This window comes from Nicotiana sylvestris, chromosome 2, assembly GCF_000393655.2.
Source record: "Nicotiana sylvestris chromosome 2, ASM39365v2, whole genome shotgun sequence".
Taxonomy (NCBI): Eukaryota; Viridiplantae; Streptophyta; class Magnoliopsida; order Solanales; family Solanaceae; genus Nicotiana; species Nicotiana sylvestris.
Window position 1 is genome coordinate 102,057,098 of NC_091058.1, and position 11,121 is coordinate 102,068,218.

General features: G+C 35.5%; 1 protein-coding gene across 1 annotated transcript; it reads right to left on the reverse strand.

The window, feature by feature from the left end:
• Window positions 1–1,435: 1,435 nt before the first annotated feature.
• On the reverse strand, window positions 1,436–2,284 carry LOC104220763 (short-chain dehydrogenase virD-like). The gene has a single exon (XM_009771695.1). It carries the CDS (start codon window positions 2,282–2,284, stop codon window positions 1,436–1,438), a length of 849 nt encoding a protein of 282 aa, XP_009769997.1.
• Window positions 2,285–11,121: the final 8,837 nt, after the last annotated feature.

The window sequence follows — 11,121 nt, forward strand, 5'->3', positions numbered from 1 at the left end:
TCGGATTATATTTGCAACGTCCGCTTTATTCTTTTTATAAGGCATAGTTGGGCGTGATCACCGACACTCTGTCTAAAATCTGGAGTGTTACAGCGCCCTAGTCACATTGTGAGCTTGCATATAGCATGGAAAAAAAATCCTCTATTGCGAAATATTGAAGAACTTGTTTGAAATTTATTCCTAGTGAAATCACGTACAAGTCTTCAGTTTTTTTCTTTTTCCAAATCAAATCTTTGTCCTTATACGATATCAACTTTCAAATACTCGATTTCTACTTCTACTTCAAATACATAATTTTGAATTTTAGTTAAAACTGACCAAACTTCTACAAAATAGTAGTACACTACCCGGCATTAGTAAATTGCAAATTGTGACCATTCTGCGTGTCCTTATTAAGTTTCTTTGTTCCGTAAGGCATAGACCAGTTAAATTCATTTTTCATAAGAAAAAAAATATATATTTTTCCTTTCTATTAGAGAATTCAAATTAGGGCTATATGTTACATTCCTGATAAGTAGATAATATAGAAGTGGATTTGTCATCGCACCAAAGTTAAGTACCAACTTCGAGCTGGCTTAACTATTTCCAAAATTTTCAAGATATTGCATGCAATTTTGCATGTAATATTCCACGGAGACAGATTTTCTAGTGAGAATGATTTGGCCGATACACTAGCAAAAAGGGAAGAATGTGGGAGAGATGACCATTTTGATTGAAGTAATGATGAGGAACTCCACCTAACACAACGGGCCACTAGCAATTTGCCTAAAGTGCATGGCCTAACAAAAGAAAAGTGTTTCTTTGCTATGCCCCAGCAAAGATAGCTTTCTTTCATTTTCATCTCCATTTCGCTGTTGAAACAGATGGGTAATGGAATGTGGGTAGGAGCCTCTATTCTTAGCTCTGTCTGCTTTGAATTGGCCTTATCAAGTAACCCTTTTCTGGGTAATGTGGTTTACCCGTATATAAAGGGTTCCCATATCCTTTATTACTTAAGACCCTTTATACTCTCCAGAATTGAGACAACAGTGTAATATTACTACTTTTGGCTGTTCTAATTATTACAAATGACAAATTATGGTTTAGTTTGGTCTTAAAATGAAAGGATTTAAGAATTAAACTACTCCAGTATATTGGTGGCATATATGGCGTGGGAGAGTTCAGGGCGAGACAACCTAGAAGGTCACATTGTAATTTGGTTTGAATATAACTGGATATAATTACATAGTTTGACTAATGTGTGGAATGGGTGAGTAATTACACTTTCTAATTTTAAAGTGGAAGGGAGCAATTATATTTGTCACACGCTAAAACTTATTTATATGTTCATAAGAAATAAATGCACAATCCGGCGCATGGATAACAACCACATATTACTTCCCAAACCCTTTCATAACAAGGAAGAATAGGGAAGAAATAAAGTTATCGACTACTATTACACCTTAAAAACCTTGGGATTCAACTTGAATCTAGTCGAAAAGAACAGATCTCTTGCCCAAAGAGGGGACCATGAAAGCAAAGAAAAAAGTCCAGTCATATGACCAAATTCAATCACCTTTGGTGGTTTTGGAATCAAGACCTTTGTTGCTACATGTCTTGCAAAAACTGACGCATCAGTCGATTTACCCCCTTGAGAGGCCTTTGCACGCTCAATTATGGCTTCTTTAAAATCCTTGTAAAGTTTCCACTCATAGTTTTGCAATCTTTCCACACTATTGTTCCCAAAACTTGATCTTATAGCCCCCGGGACCACGATAATTACATTTATATTAAACGGGCTTAACTCAACCCTTAAAGTGTGCGACATAGAAAAAATTGCAGCCTTGCTAGCACAATATGATCCCGCCCAAGGTGTTGGCACTTTCCCAACAACACTCCCTACGTTCACTATACTTCCACTTCGTCGCGATGCCATGTGAGGGACTACTTGTTGAATCAACCTTAGTTGCCCCAACGTGTTAATTTCATAAGTTTTTTTGAATGCATCCAAAGGAAGCTCGGCTAAAGGGCCTGTGCTGCCTATTCCAGCATTGTTGATCAAGATATCTATTTTCCCACATTGGGATATAATTGAATTCACGGCGGATGCTACGCTTGTGTCCGATGCAACATCGAGCTCAAGTGTCTCAATTTTATCTGCTTGTAGATCTAACATATCAGACATTCGTGGAGCTATGTCTGATGCAAAAACATGGCAATTCTGCTCAGCAAAAGCCTTGCAATATTCATAACCAATGCCACCCTTGGCGCAGCCAGTGACTAGAACAACCTTTTGGTCACGCATATTATTTCGTTGGTTTAACTCATTTTCTCTAGCAAATTTTATAAGATGTATTGAACATGAATCTTTCCAAGTTTTCTCCGCCAATACATTTATTAGTATTTGGAAATCTTGGGATGACCAAGCCTTAAAGAATATGCTAAGGCATATGCATCAAGATTTAAAGAACGGCCGGCCTTGCAGTGGATTACTTGATTAAGAGCGTTTTCAAATTCATGGAAGATATCAATTTAATTGGCAAAACGTAATGCGCATGTTTTTTTGGTTACAAACTCACAATGCAAACTGAGCTTGTAGACAATAAGAACGATACAAGGTTAGTACAAAATAATTGATGTTGAAATTCAACGTGAATAACGTGCATTTTCATAGCAAGAAGGATAAACCAGGACTACATGTTTTAGATTCTTTCAAAAAACAAAACAAAAAAAAATAGTAGAAAAAGAATATAATCGAAGAGGAAAAGTTACTAAAAATAAAAAATAAAAATATAGTCTCTTCTAAAACTTTTCAACGTCAACTAAATTCATATCCGTGCAAAGAAAAGAAAGATTGTTATAAATAGAATTATATTTAAGGTGAATGTTTATATTCTAGAGAGATTCTAGGGTTTATTGCTTGGTGGCTAAGTCAATCTCTCCCTATAAATAGAGGGTTCTATTCCATTGTAATTCATCTCATATCAATAAGAATTCTCTTCTCTCTACTTTTCTCTGCAATACTCTTCTTCTTTTATTGTTTCATAATACGTTATCAGCACGAGACTCTAACCAATTGAGTAGAAGATTTGGGATTGAGCATAATGATTGTCAATTATTCTATGAATTTCCTTCATGATTAAATTCTGGATTTAAGGTAAGTATTTTACTTTTCTCTTTCAAATTCTTGACATTCTATAATTTGATTTTAAATACAAGCAAAGACGATGAATTTTGATTGCAACTCTAATGGAGTTTGAAAGATATTATAATCACTCAAAGTGGTAAAATTTCTATGCCTTACCATGATCAAATTCATATATGATTGTGTGCAAAGAATTGAAAATCCGTCCCATTGAATTTGCTCCATTCTCATTCCCTTTAGAGAATGTGATAGTAGTATGTGATAAGTCTGAAAGAAGACAAAATTATTACTATGAATGTATCAATGGATGTGGACGTGGCAATAGACGAAATTATAATCGTCATCATTGTGGTAATGAGAACAATAAGAATTCTCAAAATAATCCTTCACTTTGTGAAAATAATATTTGTCATCGATTTGACATGAGATTTTGTAAAACACATATAGATAATTATGGTTCATTCATGATGTGAATGTGACAACATGTGATTTATGAATACATATTCATTATTGGAAGAATATGAACGTGCTAGTGGTAGTGAATATACCACACTCACCTCTAGAGGAAGGTTTGAGATGAAATAAGAAAATAATGTCATCATTATGACATGAATGATCACTGGTCATGTACCTATTGTACGCAAAATAATCTGGTAATGTGACTATTAAAGGATAACAGTGATGCAAGGAACATATCTTGCATATAATTTTAACAATTACCATAATGGTATAACATCCTTCTTCAAAGAAATATTTACCATATGGATGTTTATGAATATGTGGTACTACAAAATTAATTGAGAGCTTTGGAAGAGCCAATTATTACTATTTTGGAGAAACACAATTGATTACCAATAAGGTATTGTGTTGTAGTAAATCTCAAAGAAACTTATTCAATTTCCAAAGTACACGCGAAAGCGGTTGATTATATTGAGACTATAAATAAAGGAAAGATTTAATATCTTTTATTACTACAACTTGTAGCGGGATAATATGTATGTGAAAAAGCTACCCGCTTTATTCTCCAGTTTGTACTACACAAATAAAAGAACATCACACTAAAGTGGATGTTTATTGATATAAAAACCCATATCATAATAAACTTGGTGTTTATCGATAATTGCACACGTCATGCTGTACACCTGAACTTTATCAATATTGATAATTTATTCAGTTGGCATAATTGGTTTGGCCATATCAATTTAAGTATGATGTGCAAAAATAATAGAGAATTCACATGGGTAAATATTAAAGAACTAGAAAGTTCTTTACGAATTCTCTTATATTGCTTGTTCTCGTTAATTAATTGACCAACTAAAATTGGGATTGAATCCCATGAATGCTGAAAATATCAAAAGTGAATATGGGTCCATTCACCTGCTATGTATACCACATAAGATGCATCTATGAGATGGTTACATGTGCGATTATTATTAACCTGCAACTTGGTGTTTGCGAAGTAATTTGCTCAATAATTTAATTTAGAGCATAATTTCTATATTTTATATCCAAGATAGTTTATCTTGATAAGTTGAGTTACATCACAGTTGGTTTAGCAAAATGATTTATTGAGTGCCTCCACTTAATAGCTAAAATATTTCTTATGAGAACGAAGTTATCTATATCAGTTTGATATACGTTATATACGAAAATATATTATATTCTCCCCTCACAAGTGGTTCGGGATCAGGAACCAAATAATTCCATCTTGTTATTATTGATATGCGCTGTATATATTGATTAACACCATAACGCACAAAGATGGGTTCCCAAAATTGAGGGAAAAAGTTAGTTTTTCTAACATGAGGGGGAGACAAGATAAACAATTGAGAAAAAGTTACGTGGAATGAATTATTATTTATACATCTCAATCCTCGAATAAGATAATATGAACTTGAAGTTCATAAATAGATAATTCATCTGCAATATATTGCAAAGCATGCCAGACGCATTTGCTGACCCAAAGAAAGTAACTATATTCTCATTGCAAATGCTCATATTAAGTCCTAGAAGGACAAAGTCTATGGTACGCTTAAAGCGTATAGACAAATCGATTTCAAATAGAACTTCTTGATAAAGAAGATGTGCAAATGATCAAAATGATCATAATAAAGGAGGCAAATGATCTAGAAGATCACATGACATAACACTTCATAAAGTCTCATGAAAGATTCAGGTACCTGAATATATGAATGAAGAGATCTCTATGTTATGTCTTTATGAAAAAATATTGGAACCGATATAAAATGTTTGTCGATGACATCTATCATAGCGCTAAGTATAGATGAGGATCTTAAGTCTATCGAATATAGACAAAAAAATATTGGCCAAATGGAAGAGACATAATTCAAGTAGAGTTGATTCCATATAAAAGACATATAATTTTGTCTATGTTGTTCAAATACTTGAAAGTATAAAGTCAATGGTATGTGTAATCAGTTTTCGATATCTTATATGTCTAGCATGACATAAAAACTTGATATGCATCTAAAGTCTATTATATGGCTTATATGACTTAACTTATATGACAATCCTTGAAGGATTTAAATCGCTTGAAGCATATACAATTCTTGGTCCCGAAGTACCATATGATAAGTGTAATTTGCGCACATATGTATTTTGCTATAACTATAAGCATGATAATGTGATAGCGAGAATACCTCTATGGAGATATTGAAAAGGCCATTCTACGGATGTTTATGAAGACATTACATCTCTATCAAGAATGATGATTTCAAGATGCAATACATTCATTTAAGTTAATATGGTTGATTTGTTTATCAAGTCTCTATCAAAGATCGTTTTGAAGATGGTGCACAAGATTGGAATGCAAATGCTTAAAGATGTGAATTGATGCTCTCATCAGGGGGAGTTAATACGCGTTGTACTCTTTTCCCTTACAAGATTTTTTCCCATTGGGTTTTCCTTACAAGGTTTTTAACGAGGCAACCAAAAAGCGTATTGTTACATATGTGTACTCTTTTTCCTTTTCTACAATTTTTTCCCATTGGGTTTTATTTAGTTAAGGTTTTAACGAGGCACATTATTTTTTGAATAGACATTCAAGGGGAAGTGTTATAAATAGAATTCTATTTAAGGTGAATATCTATATTTAGAGAGATTCTAGGGTTTATTGCTTGGTGGCTAAACCAATCTCTCCCTATAAATAGAGGGTTCTATTCCATTGTAATTCATCCCATATCAATAAGAATTCTCTTCTCTCTACTTTTCTCTGCAATACTCTTCTTCTTCTTTTATTGTTTCATAACAAAGATAACGTTATTGCCGAGAGTAATAAAAAGCTGAGGTTGAGGCTGAAGTAAAGGTGTCTAACAGGCCGGGTCAGCCCATTTTTGGACCGGCCCAGATCAGTTGAATTCGAAACCGGCCCGAACTGGTACAAAGGGGTCGGGTGGGGCTGGGTAATGGGGTAAAAGGGGTTGGTCCGTTGAGTCCGGAACCTAAATATTGTTTTTTTTTACTCAAATTACCTTAATAGGTGTTTTAAAAAAAATACATTTCTATATATAGCGTGCAAATAAAAGACGCTATATATTAATGGTAACGTCTGCCGTTAAGGTATAGCGTCTTGTATTCATACGCTATACATATAACGCCCAAAAAAAACTCTATACCCTGAATATGGACCCACCAATAAGTGAACTGACAAACACAATAATTTACATGTGTATAGCGTATATTTATAAAACGCTATACGACAAAAAAAATTCATATCTCAGGCTAGCCATTTCCTATATAAAGTGGTTAGGATTTTAAAAAAATTCGTTCACATAAAATTCTAACTCCCGCTCAATTTTTTCTTGTAAATTCTGAAGTATTTTTTTTGTAATGTCTGAAGAGCATAGAATAAGAGTTTTATTATATTGGGGGTGAGGTTGTGATGGAGAATAACTCTGTGCGATATAGTTTATCTCCACAGGGTCATGTTAAATTACCACTTACAATAGAGTACGATAAATTGATATCATTGTTATGCAAAAAAATGGGTGTGAGGAAATGTTCAGTGATACTTAAAGTAACCGGAAGATATCCGTATTCCGTCACTCCGCAAGGGGCTGCTTTTTACTCGGAGTTAAACATCTATGATGATGAAACTTTGAGGAATTTTATGAGGACTCCGGATGAATACCGGGAATATCTTTTAATAAATATGTTGGATATGTACGTCAAGGTCGAAGACGTTCCAAACAATGAGGTTGCCGGACAGGTTCCAGATAACCCCCAGTCATCGGGTGGCTATTCTGGAGGAGTGTTTGCCGGACAGGTTCCGAATGAAAGAGTTTTCCTTGATTTAAACTTATCCCCGCCTGCTTTACATAATTCAAAAGATGGGTGGTAAGCTTCAATTTTCCTTTGTGTTACGATGTACATTTTTGTTGTATTGAATTTGTATTAAGGCTCATATATTTAACAGGGGGTACAGGCTGGATATGAATTTTACAAATTTTGAACCCAAGCATAGTTTTGATGTGTTGGATCATGGTGGTCCATCCGAAATCCATCACCTAAATGAAAATGTCCATCATGGAATTTCATCACATTACGACTTGTAAGTGAAGTGATACGGCTATATGAAAAGTATTTATTAAATTCAGCATCTTATTATTTTGTTGATTGTGCAGTGAAAACGAGCAAGTTGAACCAAATGTACTCACTCAATTGCCCGAAGACGACGTATTAAATTGGGATCTGGCAGATGCACAGAGTGAGGAAGAGAACAGTGATTACGACAACAATGCTGATGAATCTGGAGATGAGACACCCTTTCTTCATGAGGATGGTGATGAGGAGGATAAGAAGGAAGGACCTGATTTGACGAGAGAGTATGCTCCACCTCCCCCCTAGACGAAGAGTGTACGAGTCCCAAGTGCTGTTTCATTCAAGGGAGATTCCTTACCTTGATAACTTGCCAAGCAAGCTGGATGTGGAAGCTCTCATAAGGGATTTTGATGAAATTCGGACAGCAATGTAGGATGAGTCTAGACCAACGGTGCTGGCAAAGGGCATGCTTTTTCCTAATAAAGTGCGCCTAAGTAGGGCTTGTAAATGCACAACGTAAAAGAGTGTCGTGAGATGACGGTATGGGAGTCAAGTCCAGTTATATACAAGGTTGTTTGTCGTAGGTGGTTATGGCCATGTCATTGGATGTTGTGAGCGAGCAAGAAGAAGACAGGTCTGTGGAAAGTGGGTAAATACATTCTCACCCACACATGCGAAATAGACATATTCAACAGGAATCACTTTAACTTAGATATTGACTTGATTTCTCTTGTTCTTATTCCACACATCGAAGCGTCCATAAGGTATAAAATCAAAGAGTGCATTATAGCAGTCCACCAGGAACATGGTCATACCATTACTAAAAGAAAGTCATATCTCGGTCGCAAACGAGCGTTTGAAATAGTCTATGGTAATTGGGATAAGTCATTTGCAGATCTGCCTAGGTACATGGCTGCACTGCAGCAGTTTAACCCCGGGACAATTGTTGAATGGAAGCTTGAGGGGATTCCAGGTAAACTAGAATATACATTCAATTACGTTTTCTAGGCATTTAAACCAGCAATTGATGGTTTTCGTATTGTCGGCCCGTAATATCCATAGATGGCACTCATGTCTATTGAAAGTACGATATCAAGCTATTGATAGTCGTGGCAGTAAATGCTAATGGACAGATATTTCCTCTAGCTTTTGCTATTTGTGCCAATGAAAGCCAAGAGACGTGGATGCTGTTTTTGAACCACTTGAAAGAGCACGTTGTCAAACAACATTCCGGTATTTGTCTAATATCTGATCGGCACGGTGGTATCTTAAGTTCTGTAGAGAACTTGCCTGCCTGGCAAGAACCTTATGCCTACCATCGTTACTGTGTTAGGCACCTTAAAGCCAATTTCCAAAAGGCATATCCCAACAAGGATCTGCATGATTTGATGTGGATAGCAGCAACAGACCACTAACAACATAAATTCCGGAGGCATATGGAATATATCAGGCAAGAAGACGAGGCAGCCTATCGTTGGTTAATGTGACATGACCCTGAAAAGTAGACTTTGCATGCGGATGGTGGCAGACGATGGGGATATCTGACTACAAATATGTCAGAGTCTTTCAATGGGTTATTGAAGTCGGCAAGAGGATTGCCTGTCACATCCATGGTGCAGATGTCGTTCAAGCAGATGGCGGAGAGGTTTGTTTAAAGGTCTGCAGCTGCAACGTCATTGATAGAAAGGGGTGTTGAATTTATGCCAGTGCCGATGCAGAGATTTGAGAAATACAGACGGCGAGTGCATTGGCATTCATTTTTGCAGTATGATAACGAAAGAAATGTTTTTGAAGTTCACACCGCTATCCATCAAAATCGGGGTAATAATGTACATACTGTAAATGAATCTACAAGGTTATGCTCTTGTGGGAAATGGTCCATCTACCACATGCCTTGCTCACATGCCATCAAGTGCTTTCAACAAGTTGGTTTAGGTATAACCAACTATGTTGATCAACAATATAGTGTTGCGAAGTACCTAAACACATATAGTGGGCAGTTGCAGCCAGTGGGTGCTGAGCATTATTGGCCGCCTGAACCATTTAAAATGGTATGTAACAAGTCCTATTTGCGTCGAATATAGGTGAAGAAGAGAACGCGTATACAGAACCAAATGGATGTTAGTGATACCATTTATGCATGCAGATGTGGTATATGCTCGCAAACAGGACACGACCGTCGAAAATATCCTTAGGGTGGCAACAGTAATCAAGCTCGGGGTGGGTGTTCTTCTATTGTGCCTAACTATCAATGAGTTTGTGTTGTAATATTTAATTGTTTTGTTTATGTTGCAAGATTTATAAAATAAAATTATGTTGTTAATTATGAGTTAAATATCTCCATTTCAGTTTTTTAATGATAATAAATAAAATTATATATTCGGAAGAACTTGAAACATCATTGAACTTTCATAAATCTGAATAATTTATGATTGTGTGTTGTCTTGTCGATCTGAAAAAGCTGTCCAACTGACATAAAGCTGTTTCGTACATGTTAGAACATTTAACACACAAAGCATAGCGCGGGTAAATTCTACGTTTTGTCTATATATAGCGTGGTGTGTTGTCTTGTCGATCTGACATAAAGTTGTTTCGTACCCGTCAGATTCGTACCCGTCAGAAAATTTAACACGCAAGGCATAGCGTGGTTAAATATTACGTTATGTCTATATATAACGCGGTTAAATACTACGTTATGTGTGTTGTCTTGCCTATAAATGACGAGCTCATTCTACACATTTTCTTCGCTAAAAATAACTAATATCAAATCTTCCTTGAAAAGCAAGTTTTTTTATCAGAAAAATGTCTCAGCCTATTTATGTCCCAAGGTGCAAATGCGGAAAAAAATGCCAGATGCAAAGTTGTTGGGATAATGGTGCAGCTGGACGCCGCTTCTAGGAATGTTTGAACAAGTTTTATAAGGTTCCCGGTGAACCTATTTGCGATTTTGAGGTATGGATTGATGAACCTTGTCATCAGGAATACTACAACGGATTGTTGAACGATCTTAATGATTTGTATTTAAAACAGTGGGAACGTGAAAAACAACTTAAAAAAGAGGTTGTGGAGTTGAAAGAGAAACTTAAAGAGGTAGAAGAAGAAAAAAATAAGCTGTTAGAATAATTTAAGTGGTTAGAGCAGAGAATAATGGGCGACAGTGACTAAATGTATGTGTTTAGTGTATCAATTTATCTTTATGTATGTTGTCGTGCATTTTTATTAGTTGTACTGAAGCATTTTTTTATGTTAAGTTGCTATGTTTGTGTTCGTGTTGTAGTATTAAGCTAAAATAGTTGTAATGAACTTTATTTTCAATCATTGTAATGGAATTTTACTTCTTTACGACTTGTGTTTGTGTTGTAGTACGAAACTAGCTAATTAACGGAGAAATAAAAAAGTAATGCACATATTATATAAAAGTTGTTGTTAATGTATAT

Excerpts from the sequence above, each read along its gene's own strand:
- LOC104220763 (XM_009771695.1), bottom strand. The coding sequence starts at position 2,284 with ATGCGTGACCAAAAGGTTGTTCTAGTCACTGGCTGCGCCAAGGGTGGC.